The sequence below is a fragment of the Oenanthe melanoleuca genome, chromosome 2, assembly GCF_029582105.1.
Source record: "Oenanthe melanoleuca isolate GR-GAL-2019-014 chromosome 2, OMel1.0, whole genome shotgun sequence".
Taxonomy (NCBI): Eukaryota; Metazoa; Chordata; class Aves; order Passeriformes; family Muscicapidae; genus Oenanthe; species Oenanthe melanoleuca.
The window spans coordinates 119,740,663-119,766,423 of NC_079335.1; the positions used below are offsets into that span (position 1 = coordinate 119,740,663).

Below are 25,761 nucleotides of genomic sequence, written 5' to 3' on the forward strand. Positions count from 1 at the left end.
CTGCTAAAGCAGAATAGAGGGTAGATATGCAACAATCCCCTTTATGCTGCAGAGCAGGAAAAGCTGTTTAAGCTAACACACAAAAATATATATGTTAGTTATCTGTGTTATTTTCAGTGCTCTGAGCTGCTGTAGCAAGAACCATTCACCAACGTGCCACAGGTAAAGACAGCAGCTGCTAGAACAAGGAAGAGAGAGCAATGAGAAGCTGCAAAGAATGGTAGCAAAGTTTGAAAAAGCTACAAAAAGCAGATAAGCCACTTAGCAGCTGTTCAAATTGGGTCATGTTACCCAGTAGATTTTATCGATTGAGGGCTGCTGTTTAAGTGGAATCTCGAGAGTTGACCTAACAGTTGCCACATAAGGGGAAAGCAGATTCTAAAATAGTGTGGTATTTGCTTTAGGCATTAGGTGTTATAAATCATCCTGTTTAACCAACTTGTTGGAATTTTCTTTGTCGCCCCCCTCCCCCTTCCCCCTTGAATAACAATTGCTAGGTGATCTGTGTCTGTTAGCATGGGAGTCAGTCATTTGGAACATGGAATAATACACATCAGTTATTCCAAGTTCCTGGTGGAAGTCCAGCTGCTGCATTTGTTGCAAGGATCCACATTGAATGCAGTCCTTCCTGCTGCCAGTTGAGCCCTGGCAGAAGGCTCATCCTAGAGCTCAAGGCTGTTGCATAAGCGGGAGTCACCAGTCAGACAAGTCTGGTCTAGGAGCTCACAGCTGGCTCTGGGCCCTGTGGTGTGAGGAGCACCTAGCACTGTGGATCTCCCTGCAGAGCCTCTACAGGAGTTAGGAGTCTTGGCAGCAATTCTGAGCCATATCCGTCCTTTGTACATCCTATTAGTGACTTCAGCTACTGTGCAGGGCTGCTGCAGGAGTCTGGGTACCTTGTTCCCTGACGAAACAGGCAACTGCTCCAGCCATGAAGCAACTCTTCTTGCTCTACACACTCCCACAGGCTAAATTCTTCACCTTCCTTTGCTGTCTGTCCAAGGGATTTCAAGACACTCTCATGGTATACTTCAGCCCTTACTACAGAACCTACACAGTTGTCTTCATACAGAAGCAGCAGAGACTAAAAACTAAAACTACACTGACAATATCTAAACAATAAGGTCAAATTGGTCTCATTCTACTGATATCTATTGGAGCAGGTTCTGTAAGATTTATATGATCCCTGGGAGCGAGTAGGTAAGTGTGTTCATTAAGACAAAAATACCCTAGTTCTAAATATAAATAAAAGCAATGAAAAATGTTCCAGTGGTAGATCAACTCAGATCTGGATCTTTTGCCACATATTTCACTTTTGTCCAGATTCTAGAAATGGGCATGCTGACTTCAAAGCACTTTGAACTTCCACAAGTTTTGAAGTCAGAGCTGAATCAGAAAGAAAAGAAAAAAAACCCCAGAAAATCTGTCTTTCTCATCTGTAGCAAGAAACAGTTTAAATGCTGTGTTTAGATATCTGCAAAAAAAAAAAAGGAAAGAATGGAAAAAACTTGACAAAGTCACTTCACACAGTAATATTTAGGGGGAAAAGTCAGAGCTTAGAAGCATTTGATGAGGTTTACCTACATTCTTTAAACTGATCCTTTCCACATTTTTGCTGCTTAATAATAATATTCTTGGTCTGAAGGTCCTATGATTGCTATTTTACTTTGCAATATTAAAATTGAAATACAAAGTTAAACAAAACTTTTCTTTGCCTGAGAACTTCCTTTTATTTATTTTATTAAGAACTATTGAGGGACTGAAAAGCAGATTTGAGCCATAGAGCTAAGTACATAAAAGTTTATGTACTGACTATAAGTCTAGGTCTGAAGTTTAACGCAGATCCTTCTATATACTGAACGAGGTGTCACAGGCACTTATTAGCCTTTCAAGTTTTGATTAGATGCCAGTATAATTAAAACATTCTTTGGCACACCATCATGTGCCTTCATGATCACAGGCTGCTCTGTGTGCGTGCATGTGCACGTTCACAGCACTGCTACCACCACCCACCAGGGACTCACAAATGCTTCACCATTTTGTACAGTAATTTTAGGTACTCCTGCAAACAAAAGACTGTTCTATTTTTTACAGTAATTGGCAGTACTGGGAAGTCCTGACCAGTTCTTGGCATTGTATTTGGAGCTGCACTGGCAGAAAGTCATCCTGCACTTACTCTACAGTTCCATTTGTAACTTGGAAGAGCAACTTGCACCTTCTGTAGAAGAATGTTTGACAGCTATGATAATTTGATGAGAACTTTCAATATTTGTGCTTGAAAAAAAACAACATAGCTAAAACCAGAGAATAAACTCTCCAATGAGGCCATTTGTAAGATATTTCAGCTGCAGAGATCCTTCGCCTACTGCAGATGTAAAACCAAGTACGAAGGTTGTGTTATTTTTTATTTTGTTTGCAGGCTTTTATGTCTAAACCTCCATCCAAAATTAATTACATTTCTCCTCTAAAGAGAATGAAAAAATGGTGATGAAGAGCTGAATGAATGTCCTAATTGCTGGGCCATTTTGGGAATCTCCTGAAGAATCCAATTGTCTTAAGTACATGTCCTAGGTCCTAGACCAAAGGATACATCCCTCTCTCTGTTATTAATGAACTACTTGTTCCAAGTGGAATGACTTAAAAGCAGAGACTTTTTCATTTCAGGGCATCCTACAAACTGTCACAGAGACCATTTCTTTCACATCCAAACAAGGCAGAGCATGGAGCTAACTTGCTTTGCTTGCACATTAGCTCTTTTTGACAGACTTTCTGGCTGCTTTCTGTTGGACAAAAGCTCGTGGTATATTCTGAAAACACACACTGGTTTGGGCTCCACAGAGATGCAGGAAACACCTGACATGCAACTTTGAGGGGCTTGGTAGCCAAGTAGCTTGGTATTGCCAGGATCTGAGCAGTTATGGAATAATCAAGGCAGTAAGGACTCTGAAGATTTAAATTTTGTTCTTTAAAAAAGCACAGATTATGATTTAGAAACTAGAAAATAATACAAAGACCTTCAAACATCTTTCAAGTCCACTGAGACTGAAACCATCCTTTCTCTTCCTACACCTCCACCCTTTACTGACAAGTGTCACAAATTTATTTCATAGTTTCTTCTAATTTAGCTCTTACTTTTACTAACAAGGATTCAAGTTCCTCTGGTTCAGACTATGTACCAACAGATGCCCACTACTCTGTGTTGTGGGAAGTCTGACTATCCATAATCAGCAAAAAGGAGAAAATTTGATCAAAACTTTTCCTTCTGTAAGAACAGGATGAACTTCTACATTTATTTTTATTATTCCAGCAACATTCCAATTCCAAGGATTCCAATTAGTCCAAACATCCCTCGGGCATCCTCTACAGTTTTTATAATTTATTTTTTTACTAAAATCTTATTTTTAGTATCAAAATATCAATTATTTTTACTCAAACTTATTTTCATAGATTTCAGACATCCAGATGATTATGATCATATACAGCCTTCAAAATGTGTTAAACTATCTGTTGAGGTTATTAATTTTAAAGTTAATTTAATAATTAATGGAAGTTATAAGAAGTGTTGTTTATACTTTTATTTGCACCCAGGCCAGATTCGAAAGAAGATAAGAGCTTGTCAGCTTCAGCAAAATAATAAATGTTTAAGGTTTAGGGACCTCTCCTTTTCTCAAAGACTGCCTGCTTTGGAAACTAAGTGTATATAACTTTATTTAATACTAATAACATTGTGTGTTGAATAGAAAGTCAGGTTATTAAGAAAAAACTTCATTATCTCATAAGACTGATCATATCTTTGATTTCACAGATTTGGGTGAATCTTTTTAAGTTTTCCCCTTAGTTATTGATGCCTTAATACTATAGTTCTTCTTCACTTGTCAGGAAGACAAACTTCAAGAGATAAGAGGATTTACAGAATGTGGGTTCACCAGAAAAATCAATGCACCAGAACTTGCTAGAGTGAAAGAATGGATATCTCTCTGTAGACCTGCCTCAGATTCACTGATAAGCAATCAAAGTGAGCATTTCTTCCTGGAGTGAACAGGAATGAAATGGGTGAAACTGAACAGTGCCCCATGCTGGAGATTACTTGTTTAGATTGTGCAAATTCTACAATGGGGGGAATTTAATTTTTAGTTTTAGATGTCAATTTCTATTTTGGGTGTCTGAAGATGTTTTGGCTTTGTATTACTTAGTTAGAACTACAAGATTCAGCTAGTAGGGAAGAATGTCTGGGCAGAGAGGAAAGAAAGCAGGAAGATAATTTGCTAAATGAATCAATGACAGAATAAAAGTATTAGAAGTAGAATCAGTGCCCTACTGCTGGCTTGGTATCACCATAGTTGTTAACTTTCACGCTGAATTAGAGCAAAGAAGAATAAACTTCATAAATCATTAAAGAAATGGCTTTCTCCAGAACAAAGTATCTCCTTCCTTCAAATAAAACTGGACACTAAGGTCCTATACTTGTGGGAACAGGTCGATACGTGGCTTGAAGGTGTACTTTTAACAAATGCAACGGACTACAAACAAAAGGATAACCAGTGTTGCTTATATTATTGCTTGATTATTTCCAGATGTTACCTTATAGATTTGCAGTCTTGTTAAATTATACTTGTACCTTAGCATATCCTTTTGTGCAGTGCAAGAAGAGTAAACAATAGAACTGACATACAAGGTTCACAGCCTAGTATTGATTCCGGATAAGACATTTGTCTTAATACATTTTAGAAGACAATGGTGTAGTTCCATTCAATTAAATTATTGTCCATCATGTCACTAAACTGAAGAACTATTGTAAATTCGGTAACTGCATAGGGAATTACAGCGAAACATTTGATTTAGCATTACAAACAATTTAAAGGATTATCATGCAAAGCCAACAGAGCACACAGGAAACAGTAATATTAGCAAATATTATTAGAAATAATCTAATTGTTTTCTTAACTTAATGCTGCTATGAACTAGCAATAAACAGTAAATACCAGTGTAATGTAAGTACCAGTGGCCAGCTCCAGATCACAAAAAAAAACATGCTTCTTTTCAGCAGCATCAATGCAGAAATCTTTCTGCCTCAGTACTGTTCAACTGCGAATTTACTGTGACTAAGCAATGAATATAAGAGCCTTCCAACCACTAATTGTGGCTTGCTATTTACAAACTTTATTTATAAACTCATTTTCATGCAAGTATAAAATACTAATTCCATGGACAAATACACATTTGTTCACCACTCTAAATTATATACATTGTATTTGCATCTAATATTCAGAGAAGTGCAAAGTCCACAGTGACGTAAATAACAAGTTTTGTAAACTATTTTAGATGACGAGCTCTCAAAAGATATTAGTAACCATATGATAACATATTTTTTGTATACTGCTGAAATCAAACATTTTTGTAGTAAAAGAACATACATTTCAGCTACATTCAAGTGAATATTTTATTAACCATGTATTATGTCTTACAAATTTTAGTGGAGATGAGCAAGAGAGCTACAGAACCATACCTTAACACAAGAGGTGCACTGCATGGTATGTGCAGGCATAGCAAAGGAGAGAGAAGAACTGGAAAGAAAAACAAGGTAAGAAAACTTGCACAAAAATGGACAGTAATACTGACTAACACTGGGTTATAACCTTACTTATAACAGACCTGAAGGGCTAATAGAGATCCAATCAGAAACACCTGTGCACTGTAGGTATAGTTTGGTGCAGATCAAGAGTGCACGAATACAGTCAACGTTGTACGCATAAGATAATGCACAAAATACGCTGATATGCATATAAACAACTAACTTGTTTACATTAAGTAGGGCAGCACAGTTGTGGTACTGCATCCTTGGCACTTAGTGATAGGACAACATGTATTTGGTTTAACTAAAGTCATAAGCAGGATAGATAATGGTTTGTAAGATGGAGCACATACATCATCGCTTTCAACCTTCTGGTTTTTTCTAGTTTTCCAGTTCAAATGCAAACATGACACACTAGCTAGATATGGAAGACGTTTCAGATATTGGCTTCAAGCATCACCTTCAATTAAAAAAAAGACAGAATCAAGGATTAATTCAAATGATAGTAAGTGAATTCATTACTATTGTCTGGTGCTGAAAACAAAATCTGAAACATGGGGGGGAAAAAAGCGCGACCTTGTAATAAAACCCACAACTTCTTTATGGGCTTTTCCTGAATAGTAACTGTTTCCTTAATGTCCCTTTCATATATGCTAATTTCACTTACTAGAATTATTAATCTGAAAAGCTGTACTGAGAAGTTTGGCCTAATGTCTCAAATCACACAGAATGAAAGAAAATATGCTCTTCTTCAAAGAAAGCATGTTTCAGCTATGAAAAGATTCCAATTTTAAGTGATTGTCCTTTATTAAACAATATTAACAAGTATATGGAGGGAGCCAATTTACTTTTGCCTGTTTCAAACAAACTCGCTAAATTGCCATTTTACATTATATATAACAAATGTAATAAAATTGTTCTTAACACATAACGATGTAATACTTTAAAATTAACTGTTTAAAATATTTTACAAAGACATTTTATTATATATGAACTATACAACACACAAGAATATGAAATATCTTGAACATATACACATTTCTGTATTTTCACGTAGATTATTATTTTGCACCAAACATTGGTGTCTGTAATTTTACAGTCCTCAGATAAAAGTAAAACAAAACCCCAGAATGTTTAGTGGATATGTTTAGTTTGGGTTTTTTCCTGAAAAGAAAACCTATTGCAAGGAGAATTTCTCTAATGATTTTTTTTCTTTCCATGATTTCATATTTTGCACATAGTTTTTCAAATGGATCAACATATACAAGAAGAATAACCTCTCTGTTCTTTGCAGTGCAATTTGCCAGGGATAAAACTGAAACCAAACTCACCCTTTCCCCACTCTTAAAACTGAAAATTGCAGTCAAAATAATGCCAATGCCAATCACTATTGAGACTCCTTTACCCCTTTTATTGAAAATGCAATCTTTTTCAATATCCATTTTAATGAAAATATTTGCATAGAGCAGCCTTGTATTATTTCTAAAGAACATTATGAGCGTTTTAACACAAGATAAGGCACATGTTTTTCAGTATTAATAATCTAAAACTAATCCTGAGGATCTGCTCCTCCGACTCAGCAAAATCTGCTTTTTTAATATACCCTGTATTACCTGAAGAAAGCAGAAAAGCAGTATAGAATAAACTCAAATTCTTTAGCTGAACTAAATTCAGAATATTAACAACTCCTGATAATAGTGTAACAAATCCACAGATGAATTGTCACTCTCTAAACAAATAATTAGTAGAGGGAAAGAAAAAAAAGACACAGCCAGTAGCACTGTTATATTAGCTAAAAGTTCATATACTAGAGATGACATTTATAGTGAGTTTTGCTAAAATAAGCTCCCATCAGAAACAAGGTAGTAAAATTGTGAGGCACTTAAGGTTGACATGAAAAGGAGGAATGCAAGGGGTCTGTTTCATAGAAAACCTGAAGTTGCATATCATATCCTTGTATTAAGCCTTCTATTAAAGTGCTAGAAATGGAGACTTAAAACAAAAGGATTCAAATACAAAATAAGTGATTACAGAGCTTCGTATGCATCAAAATTAAGTGCTTTTGATTCTCATGAATTTAGATCTTTTTAATAGTTTTTAAAAAATAAAGTCTGGAAATAATCCACATGTGAAACCACCTTCCTTGTGCCATCAATGCTATTTGTAAAGTGCCCAATTATTTTCTAAACAACAAAACCATTTGCCTTATCTTATGTTGTATAGCATGACATAGTCTGTAGTATGTGTGTAATCCATACTGCAAGGACTCAGGCAGCCTGATGGAAAACAGCACATGCAAACTTTAGATAGGAAGATTTCATTCCACCTGTCATTCTAAATAGCCAGGTCTTGAATTACATATCCACCCGTATATAGTGCAACCAACCTCATATTCCCAAAATGTCACTAAGCTGTTACAGTCTGATGCTCAGAGAGAGACTTATCAAGCTTTTCCTCAGAGCAACCTGATGCCCAGACAAAATCACAGATGGAGCTCTAGATCTGAATCACATAAATCCACTAGATGCCAAATCTGAGAAGGATCTGGGTTCTTTTGGATGATGAAGAGGCTGAAGATGTGTGGCAGTCTGTGCATTACTGATCACATCTAACTGAGAGGGATATGATTCGTTTACATTTCCTCCATTGAAACCATTTTGGAACTGGCAGGAAAAAAAGAGAATAATAAATAGTTAGTATAGGAAACCAACTTATTTATAAGTATGTAAAAATACTCCCAAAGACACATTGGATGAAATAATCTTAAAATACATTGATTAGCTTTCATTGTTTTTTTAAATGATGAATAATGAGAATTTAATTTGCATTAAAACAGGGACTGAATCATCAGTGAATCTTACCCATGTTGAAGTCAATAGGAGCTCTACTTCTGGCTAAGTGAAGAAATAACTCGATTATCTAAAATGCAATAGAGTTTCTATTTCTAGAAAGTACAGTCTGAGAGCTCCTAATTGTTACATCCAGCTGTTACATTTTAAAAGCAACCTATTTACATCTTTCCACGCCTGCAGTGGGATCCAGACATAACAGCTCCTCCAGGAATGCACATGCAGTTCTATTCATAAGCTGAAGCACACTGTGTGCAATCCACTAGCTGAAATATTGCAGGGTGGGCTTTCTGACACTCTTCATATTGACAAGGCCAAGTAAGAGCAATGAATGGCTTTCATCAGCCTTAACATAATTGTTCACAGGATTATTTTAATCACATAATGTAATGCTTCCTGTCATGCTATGGACTTTATCTACAAAATACTCCATTCGGTCATGCAAAGAAAATACAACAAAGTATTTAAAACATTTCCATCATCTCTTTGGGAGTAGCTTATATTGTAAGTACTCATTCTTTCAAGGCTTGTCTTTAAGAAGGTGTCTCATACATTCATTCATCATTCATTTATCAAATTATGCTGGGTATTAGTTCTTTTTCCCTTCTATGCAAACACTGAAATTTGACTAAGTGTGCGCAATCCTTCTAACTTTTTAACAAGACTTTATGTGAATTATGTTTTAATCAAAGCTGACACACTTTAAGAGTATACACAAGGATTATTTCAGACAGAAGCAGGTTATTTCAATATTCTTCATTAATAAGATGCTCACGTTCATTAAATTTTTTTAAGAATGCTCCCAACATAGAATCAAGTACTTAGGAAGGTTTCTCCTGGTTAATACGGGAATACTGATCCTAAACAAGCAGCCAAACAATCACAGGCCTTTCTGTCCTTCTCCATCACTGAAAGTGATTTTAGACTACACTGGCCATGTTCCTACCACAATTACAAGACAGGCAGAAAGCCAAGGCACACAACCACAACAGACCCTTCTGGCTTTCCAATTCCATAGGCTTTTCACGTAGAAATCCATGGGAGTTAGAAGTCTGAAAACATACCAACCATGGCTTGCATAGCAACATCTGTCCTCTCTCTGGACTCTAAGCACTGACAGGGATGTCAGTGTGCTAAACCAGCCACCAAGACTGCCCTGCTTTGGTTTGGCTGTGTGAATGTGCCTCAGACAGCAGTATCCTGCCTGCTCTGTCACACGAGGCTTCTGCTTATGCAGTGCTACTCAGACCCACACAGCACAGGAATACCCTAACAAGAGGGGCTGAATTTTCCTCTGAAAAACTTAAGTAAGGACAATTTTTCTCAAAGTGGCCTTCGTTCATTTTTTTACAACAAACTAAATGTCCTATTATTATTGCAGTGCAGCATTCTAGTATATATGAAGCAACAGACAATTTCTTCACAGGTGCTTTCTTAGTCAATAACTTTTTATAGATAGATGTGAAGAAAACACAAGGAAGAAAATTAAAAAACAGGGGTCATAACAAAAATTATTAAGGAAGTGTAACAACAAAATAATCTGCAAAATAAAATTAAACCAGCCATTAAAAATAAAGAAATGGAATTGCAAATGCAACAACTCTTCAAAACTGATGCATCACATTAGTACAGCTTTTTGGAAAAGAGTAATTCTTTGTTATTATAAAGACAAAATTGGATGGCCCTGGAGCTGCTCTGGAACCCTCTTAAGAAGTACTCTGAAAGACTAAACACTGAGCACAGCCAGGCAATGCACAGCCAAGCTGAGCTCAAGTTTGCACAGTGCAGTTTCTCAAAGTTACTTCATGTAATTTCAACCCCATACACTCAGGGAGAAGATATTCATCTTGCTGAACTGTGCTATATTTTAGGTAAATTTCTGCAATTCTGCAATTGCATTCTTTTCAGCAGTGAAGTAGTTTTAAAAAGGGAATGTTGTGTACTTGAATTAAGCATGTAAAAAAAAATGGGTATGTTCTAATTGCATTCCTCACCTTCGTCTTGCATAGGTTAAATGCCAATTAATACTTTAATTCTGTAAATGCTTATGCATGTGCATAAGCATTTGCAGGATCAGTACTTGAGAACATTAACTCATTGTGATAAAACAAAAAAAAAATTGTGGCTCTGTACTTTCACAGCATTAACAGAAATAAATGGTACAACAGAAAGTACTTCAAACAGGTTAATCAAAATCAGGAACTAGTAATTGAATTTTATTTCTAAGTTAATTTTATCAATGTTTACAACTGTAGTCTGTGTTAGAGCCAGGATCCTCTCTTCTATGGCTTTTATTGTGCATTCTCCTTGGTGAAAAAGGACCAACTTATTTTACTGTGAATATAACCTTTTTCCAACTCTTTTTGCTTCAGCAGTTAATTTAGATAGCAGCTTGAGGAACAAGCTCAGTTTCACTTATAGCAATATATAAAAATTCTTGCAGTAACATTGTGTATAGGAGTTAAATACTTCATATTTCAGGCCATTTTTATGATACTTTAATACTTCCACTAATCCTAAAATCATTGAGGACTCTAAATAGCTAGACAATACTAACACTTCAAAAACTTTTTTTTTTGATCCTTACGACATATTTAATGAAAAGAAAACTCTACTCCTCTCAAAAAGGTCTATTAGCAAATTCCAACAATTTAGTTCATTCACTCTTGATTAATACTGCCAAAGACAGCTATCAGACTGCAGGTGCACATATATATAAACTTGACCAAATGCAACTCTCTCCACTCTAATGAACAAATAAAGCAAAGACATGCACACACTGCTAACCCATCCATTTCAAACTCAGCAATTCAGTCACGACAAACTGTCCCCCAGCAGTCACATGAATCACAATATAAACAAGATACTAAATGCAAGCAATGCAGCAATGCTGTTTACCATACCTTGTTCCCCAATGTTTGTTGTTGCTGATTTGTCATCACAGACTCATACTGCATTTGATCCACACAGCTGGGCTGTGCCTCCTGCGTGCACGGGTACATAGAAACAGCACCTGCATAGCATGTTTGAGGAGTGAGCATAACTGACTCAGGGTTCATCCCACACTCCAGGTTTTCAGGGACTTGCTGCAAACAACTGAGAAAATCCTCAAAGTTGGAAGAAGCAGAATAGGTCGATCCATCAAACCCTGCTGCAGGAAAATCCATTTGAGCAAAGTTAGAAGGCTGCGGCATCATCGCTGTGGGTTGCTTGTAAGGAACAAAGTCTTGCCTACACTCATAAGGGGAAGAGTTAACTTCTGATTTGTAAGAGAACTCAGATGTGCTGGCATGCATGCCAGGGAACATGTACTGCTGGGGCTGCTGCTGTGAGCAGCTAAGAGGCATGCCAGAGCTCCAATTTGTGAACATCCCATTGACTTGCATATGTTTCATCTTTTGACAGAGCTGCTGTTGCTGCTGCTGTTGTTGCTGTTCCACAAGCTGTTTCTGGTGCTGATGAAGTTGATGTGGATTTAAGTCTTGCTGTATCATGCACCCTTCATTCTGGACCAAGGGCTGCTGCTGATTACAGTCTGAATATAAGAAGTCAGATTTATTTAAGGAATCCTGAACGTAAGTCAGGATTTCGTCAGTTATGTTGATGTCCCCGATATCATCCACATCAGATAATTCAGTTTTAAAAAACTCCTCATCCTGCTGAATACACTTTAAATCTTCAAAGTCAATACCCAGATTTTTCATTATGCTGTACAAATCACTGGTTTTGTTATCCTGAAAGAGCGCTGCACTGTCTTCAGGAAGTGGAACAGTACTGTCCTGGGAACATTCCATCAGCTCCCGTTTGAGAATGCTGTGATTTCCAGCAGGTAGGAGATTGTCTGTCCAGCCACTGCTAACAACACCACCCAGTTCATCCCTGCTGTCTGCAAAGAAGTTCCTCTCAAAAGAAAGTTTATGTGATGCTGGAGGGCAGAGATAAACAGACTCGTCCTGCCTTAACATGACACCTAGGAGGGAGTTTGGATCCACAGACTCATCGTGCAGCGTTGCTTTGCCTCCTTTTCCCACTGTGCTTTTACTCTTCGGTTGAGAGGGGTCCATAAGGCTCGACATAGGGAAAGACACCTCATACAACACAGCCTCACCAGTGGCAAACATGAAGGGCAACTTCATGTTACGCTTCCGTAGATGTTCTGCCCCTTCTTCATCTCTGAAAATAAACCAGATATATAGCATGGTACTGCAGGACTAAACAGTAATCTTTAATCTTTTTGTCCCCTGGAATTAACATAAAAAATGAACTATTTTATTTGTAGGCATTTTTCGAATTCCTACCTATTCCAGCTCAACTTGGCTGAGTTAAACCAAGAGGCAGATTATGAAATAAGGAGCTTATGACTGTAATGCCACATTTACATATTACATTTGTAATTAAATCTAGATAGCATACACCATTTTCTGTGCATTATGGGCTGAAATGAAAATAAGTGGGCTTTGTTCCATGCATTAAGCTTTTCTTGGTATAGCAAGTAAATCAATACTCAAAGTATCTTTTTCTCCATTTTACAGACTCCTTAGCAAAAAATATTTAATCTATTTAACAAGGCTGAATTCCATATTACGCAGAACTTAGTTCAACACTAAAATTCAGGACTCAATTTCTTTGTTATTTGTTGTTCCTTCTATACAATTGCAGTTGGATTTCTCAGTTTTTGCTCAAGGGGATTGAATACGGTTCGATGGAATAACTTCACGCTTCGGCTGCTGATCTTGCTCTTTATAAGAAATCAATACGTCTAAATTTTTATGCAGAAGGACTATGCTACAAGTTCTGAAATATCAGAATTCTTTACATGTTTGTTAGGAAACTGAAAGAATTTTGGGAATTTGGAGTATAATGATTAATAATTCAAAAACAAAACTTCCTTTGTGAACATAAAGAGCCTCAAACTACTTTTCAGTTTTTGAAGCACACTGTATGAAGTGATGACTTACGTAAGAGGTCTTTGCGTGGCAATGATGTAATCTGGTCTTCCATTTTTGTAGACAAGACGTGCATTTGCCTGTACCCAGGCCCATCGATTTTCTTTGGTTAGAAGCCTAAATACAGTCATTCCACTCTCACCTGTCTTCATCACTAAAAATTAAGCATACTGTTTACTGTCCAGCAAACAAAATCATGAAAACCTGTGTCATGAAAGGAATCCCATCTGCAGAGAAATTTTACTAATCTCATTTTCTCCATCACCCAATTCGATGTGGCACTTATGCATTCCCAGTGAATCAGGATGACTGACCACTTCAAAATATCTAATTTACTTGTAAAATAGAAGTCAAAACTGTAAGATATCTGCTATAGATTGGCAGCATGCTAAATAGGGCTTTGTCCACTATTTCTTCAATAACAGAAATTAATAAATACTAGAACATGTAAATGACAAAAGCCTATTCTCTCATCTTCAAAAACCAACTATAACAATCAGAAAACACATTAGTTCTGAATCCAAATCTTTCACATTTTGACTGGTTTATGCAGAGATACTTAAAAATCTTATGCTTCATTCCACTACCAGTAACAATGTTTGATAAACGCATTAAATTTTCATGGTATATTTCTGTATTGGGTTTGTGTGGCCAGGTTTTGGTAGGGGCAGAGAGGGCTACAGGAGTGGCTTCTGTGAGAAGCTGCTAGAAGATCCCTCCACTTCCAGCAGAGTAAATCCCTGGAAGCTCCAAGGTGGATATGCTGCTGGGCAAGACTGGGACAATTAGAAGTTGTGCTAATGCCCCTGTGATAACATTTAAGGAAAAAAAAAAATGTGCAGATGTAGCTGTGGCCAGAGCAGAGTGGGTTTAGAATAGCTGAGAGAAACAACTCTGCAGACACCAGGGTCAGTGAGGAAGGGCAGGCAGGAGGTGGCAGAGCTGAGATTCCCCTGCAGCCCGTGGTGCAGACCATGGTGAAGCAGCTGAGCCCACGCACAGCCATGGGGATGCAGAGATCCACCTGCAGCTCATGGAGAAGACCCATGCTGGAGCAGGTGGATGCCTTAGAGGAGGCTGTGAACCCAGTTCCAGTGCTGGAACAGGCTCCTGCAGAGAATTGCAGACCCATGGAGAGAGGAGCCCATGCTGGAGCAGGTTTCCTGGTGGAAAGGCTTATTTTAAGGCCTTATTTTACTTCTCATTATCCTGTTTTGGTTTTTATCATAATCAATTCATTTATTATGCCCAGATAAAGTTTTTCCCGTGACAGTATTTAGTGAGTGATCTCTCCTGGTCCTTAACTCATGAACCATTAATTATATTTTCTCTCCCTTGCCCAGCTGTGGAGGGCAGAGATAGAGAGGCTTTGGTGTGTGCCTGGAGAGAGGCTTTGGTGGGTGCCTAGCATGCAGTCATGGTCAACCCACTACAGTCATTTTGGTGCCAAAATCCAGGATCATAAGGATTTTGAGATAAGGATAGTAGCCAGGAGAGGTGACAGGCAAAACAAGCACTGAATGTTAGAGAGCAGAATTATCATGGGGAAGTTTTGTTGTAATTGTGGTGAAGGGACAGGGGGTGGATTTTGTGCAAATTGTCCAATTTTGTTCTGTGTTGGGATGAAGTTATCTTGGTTTTTGTGTGGGAAGCTTTATTTTGGCTGGTTTTGCTGTTCTAAGTGAAGCTTGTGTGATGATGGGGATTTTAAAGATAATTGTTAAATATGTGATTCACAGAGGCGAGGGGTGGAAGTAATACAATTGCCCAAAACCCTTGCATTTTTAGACAGAAAAATTAAATAAAATGTATTAGAAAAGGCTAAGAATCTAACCAAAAATCCTTGCTAAAAAACTTATTTTCTTCCTTTTAATCTTAGCATCAAAAAAATGTAGCAAAACGAGTTTTAAGACAAAGTTTCAAACCATTCCAGTTTCATCCCCTTCTACTCTGGAACCATCTCTTTGTTTTTCTTCATGAAAGAAACAAAACCACTGATAAGCAACAGTGACTGAGCTACACCTGAAACAGAACATGTGCTGAAATAGGTTGAGAACAACCTGCTGAGGGGCATTATCTAATTGTCTATGAGGGAATAAAAGAAAAAAAACATGAACTTTTTCAAGAAAAGTCAGTAGAAAAGAAATACCATAATATTCTGAAGATGATTTTGTAAGTTCTGAAGATAACTATGTTATAACTAACAACAAAAGTGAAAAACAGAGTCCCCTAAATAGTTATACATCAGATAGATGATGCTTATTTCCTTATCACTATACTTCTCTCCATAATAGGTACTTAAACCAACTCAAGCTGCCAAGAATCAAACCCAGAACTGTTTGGATGCTAGCATGTTAAATCAGAGATTAATTTCTGGTAAAAATCTTACACCAATATCAAAACAAAATGCTTTATTTAACTTGCTAACAGGAAAGCTATATTTGGCCAAAGAAAGTTGTTGAAATAGCAGAAGTTGGGTTGAGCAGAGAAGGAAGTGAGAAGAGCAAGATGTGACAGACACTGGAATATTTATCCTAAAAGGGTCTAAATAGGAATATTAAACATTTCTCCAACCAGTGTAAGTTTCTAGAAGGACAGATACAACATATGAAATGAACAATGTTCTTTCTATCAACAATCTCTTTTTTCCTGCAATTCATATTGCATTCATACTGAAAAAATACTCCATGCTTTGATTTTTCAGCCTTTCTTAGAGAATGAAACTTACTTCGGATGTGATTTTCAGCACAATAAAGCATATCAGCTGCATGAATAAACTGGTATCCTGTTCCTCTCATACACAGCTCTGCTTCAGTGTATCCCAGGACAATCTTTCCTCTGGAAGGTAAAACCAAAAAATTGCAACCCTGCTGATGAATCAGTTCACAGAATGAATGTCAAGGACGTTAATTATGGCTAGAACATTTCAGATGCAAGTGCTAACCACAGTTTGTCGCTATATCAATCGCATGCGGAAGCAGGACAGCTCTAACAAAAATAGTCAACAAATCATAAAATTTTAACTAGTCTGCCAGGTTGCCTTCAGTGACTAGGACTGGGTTCACACAACCATTAGACCATAATAAAAAGTGGATGCCTACAGCTGGACTCTCAATTCCATGCTCCTAGCAGGCAGCTCCCATTAATTCCAAAGAAAGACACTGCTTTCTTAGCTCTGTTTCTTATCGTTTACCTATATGTGCTTGTGTGTAGAATTAAGTAGGGATTTAACTTCAGTTATCTAAAATTACTTTCCTAAATTACAATTTTTAGTAGCTTAAAGCTGGAACCCAGATATATCTCAGAACTACATCCCTTTTGCTGTTGAGTGGTTTGGGACCCCTGTGTTTGCATTTAAACAAGATATGACTCAGAGGACCACTAGCAAGAGTCATGTTTGACCCTGGCAGCTAAAATTAGAGTACTTTACTAGAAGCTGTGGAGATGAAACACTTAACAGAATTCATGTGATCTCTATGTGATACATGATAAAAAGACATAGTCAAAAAGAGGCCTAAACAGGATTTGAAACAAAGAAATGGAGATTCAAAGACAAATGGTAAAATAAAGGGGAAAATAGGGATGGGGGGCAATATACATAAAACTAAAAATATGAAAAAAACCTGAACATTTCAAGTGAATAAAAATATCAGAGGAAAGAAACACTTGTGCTAATATTTTGTTAACTTTTACTCATATCAGCTTAGAGAAATAAAGTATTTTGGTCTCTCAGTAGACAAAATACCAACTAATTCAATTCTATCCTGTAAGAAGCATGGAAACCCATATGAGAGACTCCACTGAAAATGAAAGAATTGTCAGTCAACAATAGAAGGGAGAGGAGAAGGAAGAAAGCCAAAGGCTTTTATTTTGGTAAAAAACCATCCTAATGGGCTTCTTGCCATGTTGATGCATAGTAACATTATTTTGATCTAGTATTGCAGTAGTGCTTCCAAATTTACATAGGGAAAAGAATGCTTTGGAAATGGGTAAAAGTCATACTATAAAAAAATATATAATTTGTTTATTTTGAAGGAAAAAATTTCCATTGTATTTTACATCTATTTGAACTGAAGGAGAAATGTAGAATGAAATTCAACACTTGTTCTATCATTCTTAAATCAAATTTCAAACCAGTTTAACATGAAGCTTTTCTTCTTCCTTCGTATGCTGTCTTTAGGTTTTTTTATTTTGCATTGGTTTTGTGGATTTTTTCTTTGTTTTTCTAACAATTGAGAGTCAGAGAACTGTTGCAATTTCAAGGAAATAGACTATGGCAAACCCATTTCCCTTTACTTGATAGCAGGCCTGGAGAGAAAAACCTTAACAGCTTCTAAATAACCATCACTGAAGCAGTTTATAAACCAAAAGAGAAATATGAAATGCTTCATATTTCAAACACATATTGAAACCTATTTCATTGTCAAATTATTGAATAATTACACAGAATAATTTACACCTACTTTGCATCACAGCCTGTAGGTGTGAAATCCAGTTTGTGTTTAGTTCTGAAGATGAAGTTTTTGGTTCGTATCTCAAGGATAGATGGTGGCTGCAGGGGAGTAGCTACTGCAAACAGTGCAAGCTGAGGAGACAAAGTGGCACCATCCTTCCCTTTCTTGTTTTGTCCATGGAGAAACTTCAATCTTCCTTGAAAATTCATAGCCTTAGGATGAGGAAAAAAATAATTTTTTATGCTGGAGATATTTAAAAGCAAGATATTTCTGTCATGATGCAAAACATGTATTTTTCATTTTTTTTTAAAGATCCACCAGATTCAAGCTTTATAGGGTGGCATACATGAAAGTTAGCTAACAAGTACAAACACTGTTGTTATACCCCTGAGTGTGTCACTTCAATATCTACTAATAAACTTATTGAAAAGTTAATTAATGGGAAGATTATTCCATTTAAAAAAAATCCAAACAAATCAAATATTAACTGAGGCTCCTAATATTCTAATGAACATATATGCATATAATTATTTATTTGTCTTGCAAATTTGTATGTTCAATTTTGCAATTGTGAAGAATTTTATTTTGTAAGGTATCACAAAGAGGGTGATAAACCCATACTTGTTTTCAAATCTAAATAATTGACTAACAAAAAATGCATTAAAAAGAGCAAGCAAAAACTTTTCCAAATAAGGAAAAACTATGGTCCTTTTAATTACCATAACATCAAGATACTCAACTTGATACAAGAAAATACTCTTGTAATGCTTCTTGATCTACAGATCACACAGCACTTTAAAAAAGCAGTTGCTTATTTGCATTTCACTGAGGAAACTGGGCCATGAGAAATGAGAGAATTTGCACCTGACATGTCAAAGGGGAGACACTGAATGTCACTAACTGAAACACTGTGGTTCAAGCAGCTCAGATATCTTTGGAGACTTAACAAATAAAGAAAGTTGCTGCACCTCTTGTTAGGATAATGCAGAGTTCCAACTTTTAAGCATATGTGGAAGTTTTTATGTAACTCCATACTCACCAGGAATCCAGATGAATTATCTAGGAGACATCGTAACCTGCAGATGAAATTCCTTTCCATAAAGGAAGAATTCTCTGGAGGAAGTTGGTCTGGGTTATAATAGGTTGCTGGCTGTGAAAAGCCATTATCTCCTGCAGGAAAGGATTATTTATAAGGATTATTTTTAGAAGAACACCTAGTGAAGGCTATCTATAACAAACAATCTTCTGTCTCATAAACAAAGCCTTAGGTCACGACCTGAGCAAGAACAATGTAAACTGGAAACATCCTCAGAACCTCTAATGATTGTAACACTGAGGTTAAGCATCAGTTCTTCTGATGGGATTATGTTTTACAGGCTATGGTATTTGAAAACTGAATGTAATTTATTTTTAAGCGTTTTTTCCCTTTGGGGCTTTTGTTTGTTTGGATTTTTAATTTATTCATTAGGTTTATCAACAGCCTCGATTCTGGACCAGTTGCAAAGAGCAGGAATCCATGTTCCTACAATGTCAGGATCTGCAAAAAGGCACAGGAACTACAGGAACTGAGTATTCAAAAACTCAGTAATGGTATCAAACTGTGAAACTTTCTTTCCAGACAGCCAGGTGAAAGCAGTAGCAATAAATAAAAATCAGCAACTTTAGGAAACCACCACAAAAAAATCAGCATTTTTCTCCAACGAAGGTAAAATCACCCTACTAAATAGTGAAAATATTTCTGGGCTTTGCTGATGAAAACACAATAGTTACATCTCCACTTATACCTGGAATACTTGTGTTTTCAAGATGGTTTTTTTAAAAAAAACTCAAAACCTTGATTGTTAACTAGGATTACAACATGGTAACCTTCCATCTCAGGAGGACAAGTATTTGCTGCTAAGTGGTATTTACAAAACATACTTAAACATTTGGAATACAAAGGAAAACTGGAAGGTAAATCAATAAACTTCTGATAGAACACGTTTTACATGAGACTACAAACACAGAGATACCAGGGCATGACTACTCACTGCAAATTTAGCAAAACAAGCTTGTTTCAATATATATATTAAAGAAAACAGTAATTCCCTAAGAATTCATACATGCAGAAAATTGAAAAAATTCAGCTTAAAAAGACATTTTATAATAAAATAATCTTTAATTTTAAAAAACAGTCCAGATACTCTTAGAAAACCGATTATGAAGTAGGGACAAAATAATAATACAAATTTTAAGAACCCATATTGGCCTTTCAGATGTGGAGACGAGGTCAGGGAGAGCATGTCACTTAATAACACACCACATTATATTTTCTGGAATATAATTTTGACTCATGAACAGCTGGAAAAACTTACAGATAGGCTCAGAGGTTAGAACACTGGCAAAACAAGCCCAAAGGTAAACAAATCATTACCAAAAGCCAGTTCAATTTAATCTTCTATGAATTCAAGGAACTGAACTGGAGCCAAATAAGATTGCTGATGTCTTACCAATAGGCCTTGCAATCTCAGGCATCTAAATCCTTCAAGTATGCTGAGTTATCCAGCTTTTCAGATAGGATCAGGAGATACCTTTTTTCCCTAACAGAACTGTTATGCAAGGCCAATTTTTGCTGAATAAACTTCAAGATATGAAGAAAAAGAAACCTTTTCCTGTCCTAGCTGGTAGTGTGACAAAAAGGAATAATCTGAAATTACAGCCATCTAAAGAACTGTATTGGCCAGCCACCATCATGAGGAGATCCCACAGGCAGACAAACTCAGGCATTTGTAGTCCAAGATAGTTACCATATAAATTTGAAATTAGAAAATAAGAAACTCCCATACTCATCATATGGATGGTTCTCAACAGACAAAGCAAACTTCCTTACTCGCTACTACTTCAGATTTTTTTGTTATAAGTTACTTAACTGATGGTGAGAATTTTCAACACTTCTGAGAGGGGGCTTATCTGAGAAGCTCTCTGAAGAAGCAATAATTATGAAGAAAGAGAATCAAAGAAACAGCTTGAAAACACTAAATAATATTTTAAAAATGCCAGCTCTGACCAGGTGCAGATCTAGTACCCAATAAGCAGTGCCAGGGTTTCTGCTAGCATCCTTGGCACTGGTAGGTGTGCCCTGCAGCATTTCTGCCACAGGAGAAACTCAGTGTTATTCTTTTGGTAAATGCAGAGCTGAAATTTGAAGGTTCAACAAGTCCAGCTGGATGCTTTGGAGTTTGTCAAGTTCCATAGTAAAATGCACAGCTCCCAAGAGTGAGCAAAGCTGTGGTGAAAGAAGTGCCTCCTGACAGGGGATGAACAGAACTCAAAACAGGAGGCAATGGGCTTCAAAACTGAACCTCCTACATTTGTGAAAACAACACTGCTGCACTTTTCCAGGCAGACAGAAGGCAGGAAGGTTTTACTGCCAGGATCTTGAAGTGACTCACTGTAAGAAGGCAAAGAATCTTACAGAGCATCTACAATCCCTAGAGCAAAACTACCAGTTAACACTACAGGGGTTAGAACCCATATCCTTCATGAAGCTCAGACTGGATCTCATCAAAGCCATGGAGCAATGTGCAGAACACGCAGTGCATTAAGTGCTTGTCTTTAAACTCAAGACCATATGGTTGAGCAACATGCAAGGTTCAAAAGATAATCTGGACTTAATGCCCCAAAGCAGATATTTGGGACTGAAAAAATCAGAATTTTGCAAACTTCTCTGGGAACAAGACAAGGACTGGGAGGCATGTCTGGGAAGCACAGTAACAGCTGAGGAAACCAGTGGTCTAGCAGCATACCAGAGTACTGAGTGAGAAATTACCAGCCCAGGCTAACTGAAGCAGAATCAGTTCCCAGACTCAGGATGGAATCTGTGCCTGGGCACAGTTGTATCTATAAATATCTACATAATGTTAGCTGAATGTATTAAAACAGAAATTGATTAAATTAGCAAAAATGGAGGGGATCCCTATGGTCATAGCATTATCCTTTGCTATAAATACGAATTCAGTTTAAAAATCCTCAACAGCCAAACATTTTATTCTACATGAGGCTCAAAAGTCATCACTAAATCATAGAATGTGTTGGGATAGAAAGGACCTTGGAGATCACCTAATTCCAATCCCCCTGCCATGGACAGGGACACCTTTCACTAGGCCAGGTTGCACAAAGCCCATCCACCTAGGTCCTGAATATTTTCAGGAATGTGGCACAACTAGCAGCTTTTAGCAAGCTAGAAATACAAGATACAAACCAAAGAATTGTTTGTAATCCTGTTCAGCACTTCCTGTCAGTTAGTCAAATCTGAGACCAATCCAACCTGGTGTCATACTTTTCAAACAACCTTTTCTAAATTCATATGCACTTGCTTAAGGTCCATAGAGCACAATTTCACTCTAAAGCAAATGGGATGAAAATCTGGTTTCTGAGAACTGTACTCTTTGCTGTACTGAACTCTACTATTAACCAGCTGTGCAGCAGGCCTGTGGAGATTGATCTAGAGGTGATAGAAGAACACTGACTGCTAAATGAAAAAATGAAATATACAGAGGTGTACTACAAATCAGTAACATTTCTCTATCAAATCATGGCATTTCCATACTCTATTTTTTAAAAAATTAAGTTATTTTAAGGTTTATTTTAAAAATGGAATTTTACAGATTAATAAACCTACAATCAAGTCACAGTAACAAGATTTTACCTACATGTTTAAACAACTGTTGTGCAAAGGGAGCATTAAAATGGAGCAGTTGTCTCAGTGGCTTTGTTGTCATTATGATGCAGGCACATGCTTCCTGTATTACACAAAACTACCTGTACTACATATCTTTGCTGTGATGCACAGGTAATGTGTATCTAAGGCAATGCTTAGCTGTTTCTCAATATAGCAGCTCACTTAAACATCAGCCAGTAACACGTGACAACTCTGCTCCACTTGATCTTAAAGGCTCATCTATTTAATCTTTTATTTCTCTCCCCCCTTTTATCTCCAAGAGAAGTACTGGTCTATGTGGCAATGAATCCACTACTCCCACAGTAACACTAATTAGCACATCCTTAGACTGATCAGTGTAAGAAACATTGCCACTTATATTCCAAGTTAAAGTCTTCCAATTGAAAGTATAATTGGTATTTTAATGGTGCTGTGCTCTGAATAATAGTGCAAATAATGCAAAAAGTAGTAATTCTCACTGTTGGCTAAATATGTCCATAAAATTCAAATAAATTTGAAAGATGCTATTTCTTCTTTTATTCGTCTAAAATTATCTAAATTTTTTTACATAGATACATTTTAAAAGCAAAATAAAAAAAAAACAGCTAATCCAACATGCAAACAATAAATTCTGTTCTCACCTTGTACACTTGGTCCAGAATCTCCTGACTGAGCAGGATTTAATGCCCAATGTAGCTGTCTTTGAAACTCGGGTCTGTCTTCTGTGTGAATCAACTCAAATACACTCTGGTGTATAATATCTGACTATGGACAAAAGAAGAAGGGTGTGAAAGAATGACAATAAGAAAATTATATGACAATATGATACAAGTTGTCTTATTGACAAGGTTGTTATGGATATAGCAAAATCCATTTTGCTCAGGGATAAATACATACAATGCAGGTGGCAAAGCTTCATGAAACAATTTTTAGCAGCACAAAGAGCAGTTCAGTTACACCCATGACTGTAAACATGGGAAACAATAAAAAATATTGCCATAGAAAAAAAAAATTACACTATGTCAACTATTTCTTTACCTGCTTTTACCTAAGAAGACCTGGAAATGCTATGCTTAGGTTCTGTTTAAATTATTTAATTTTACATATTGGTAAATAAAGTACTTGCCAGCTAGCACTTGACTTGACCCACTATAGGTGCTACAGGAATAGCAAAGAAGCTAAAGACCCTAAACCAAACCACTGCCAAAACTAAGCCAAGCAGATTATAAATAGTGGGTTTCTTTGCCTGAAAGCTTTGTCACTTCCTAAGGATGAGTTAAAACATGTAACTATTAAGCTCTTATTCCACTACCAGTTGTATGGTTAGGAATGTGATCTAAATGGCAAAGGCTCAAGAGAAAGGATCAGTGCTTAAATGAATTTAAGAGATGGAAAAAAACACCCAGATTATTCAAGAAAGGTCTCAGCTGATTGAGAAGAGTCAAGATCTCTGGTTTTGGCATGTTTCAAAAACCCAGCCATTATATTAACAGAAAATATCTAAATAAAACATAGATCTAACATAATTGAGATGAACTGGCAAATGCAGAAGCCTAGGTCAAATTTTGGTACAATGAATTTCAGAAAACAATGAGTATTTTCCAGAATAAATTGCCAGAAATGCTAATTTTTGCAACTTTAAGACTTTATTTCTATATCATGCACTTGATTTACTGACATTACTTTATGAATGTTATGCCAAATTTGTTTTCCATACTTTTGCCTTTTTTCATTCTCCAACACTGAAGAAATATGTAACCCCAAGAATAACACTGGGTTTTTTTTGAAATATTTCCTTTTACACAAACTCTCCCCAATCTCTTGTCAGTTGCCTGAAATTGAGGACTGAGCAGTGTTTCTTGCTATTTTTAGACAGCAGCTGAATCTACAAATATGCAGTACCCATGGATATACATCAAGAACTATAACTATCATCATTCTATCATCTCCACATAAAGTAATCTCAGGAGTTTTCTCACAAAGGCAGAATTTGCCTGCTATGCCTCAATCCTTAGTACTTTGGTACCTGGCTTTCAAGCCAAATGAAGTCAGCCATATGTGACCTGCACCACAAATAGCAAAAAGCAAACGCTTGTTTTGAAATTAATAATTAAATAAATAAACATGAGCAAGAGAAAAAATTCTAAAAATACCAAAATTACTCACTTGTTATTTAAAAATCCCAAGGCATATGGAAATAATTTTTCATGAAAGGTTCCTATTAAAATAATTACCTTCCCATTGAATTATGTCTCACTCAGCATCATAAACTGGGTAACACCACAGTATAAATTTCAAACAGTTGTTCCAGTAAAGAATAATTAAGTGTGAAACTTTCCTATCTTGCCTAACTCAACTTTGGAAATTATATTCCTGTTGTGCTTGGCCTGACATCCTGGCTATGTAAGCTGATAGCAAAGCTATATGGTTTCAAAGTAATTCGACTTAAAGTACCTAAGATTTTTATTACTAAAAAGTTTTAAGACCCTAAATATGAACACTGACGTTCCCTGAAATTAAGCAAAACCTCTAAAAAAATGGAAAAATAAATAAAAACTTACTTGTTGGAATCCCAAGTAGTCTTGGATAGTAGAAGAGACATAAAAAACCAGAGCATCTGCTGTAACAACTAACACAAATCCATTTAATGCCTGGGGAAGAAACACAGCAATTGGTCAGCTTCAGACAAAAAATTCCAGATAATTACTGTGGCTCTAGGTCTACCTGTACTGTACTCCCCCAATAAAATGTGAAGCATGCAAAAGCCCATCATTATCTAACAGCACAAATAGAAAGATTCCTCACTGGATCTCTCTACAGTATACAGGTTAAAATGCAGAAAACTGGATCTAACAAATAAAATGAAACTTTTTTTTAAAAATTCAGTGGAGAAGTCAAACCCTGTTGATGACTTTTAAATACTCTTACAGGATAAGGGACAGTAGTATGAAGAACTATATGTTTATCTAAAATCAACCACTGTCCACAAAGCTTGTGTGTCTCAAGCCTTGGACATCCCCAGCTGCCCACAGCACAAATGAGAGCCATGTCACACATCCAGTCCCAAAACCCATTCTATTCATAGTGCAGACAGGCCACTGTGGACAGGAAATCAAGCTATCAAGATCCCCTATATAGTCCAAGAAAACATTTTATAGTTCACTTAAAATAGAAAGCCTCTGCTGCAAGTAAACAGTGTTTTTGAAGAGATTTCCCCCTCCGTGGAGCAGCAGACCAGGCG

At 36.6% G+C, this 25,761-nt stretch overlaps 1 protein-coding gene across 1 annotated transcript in view; it reads right to left on the reverse strand.

Annotated features, from left to right (window-relative positions):
• Positions 1-5,137: 5,137 nt before the first annotated feature.
• Positions 5,138-25,761, reverse strand: part of AHR (aryl hydrocarbon receptor) — a 62,358-nt gene continuing 41,734 nt past the window's right edge. Inside the window, exons 4-11 of the mRNA XM_056483858.1 lie at positions 25,082-25,171; positions 23,162-23,285; positions 18,861-18,991; positions 17,831-18,033; positions 16,096-16,205; positions 13,380-13,521; positions 11,325-12,594; positions 5,138-8,235 (exon numbers count right to left, since the gene is read on the reverse strand). Coding sequence (XP_056339833.1) covers positions 8,080-8,235; positions 11,325-12,594; positions 13,380-13,521; positions 16,096-16,205; positions 17,831-18,033; positions 18,861-18,991; positions 23,162-23,285; positions 25,082-25,171 — 2,226 coding nt within the window. The 3' untranslated portion in view covers positions 5,138-8,079. The remainder of the gene's footprint in view (positions 8,236-11,324; positions 12,595-13,379; positions 13,522-16,095; positions 16,206-17,830; positions 18,034-18,860; positions 18,992-23,161; positions 23,286-25,081; positions 25,172-25,761) is intronic.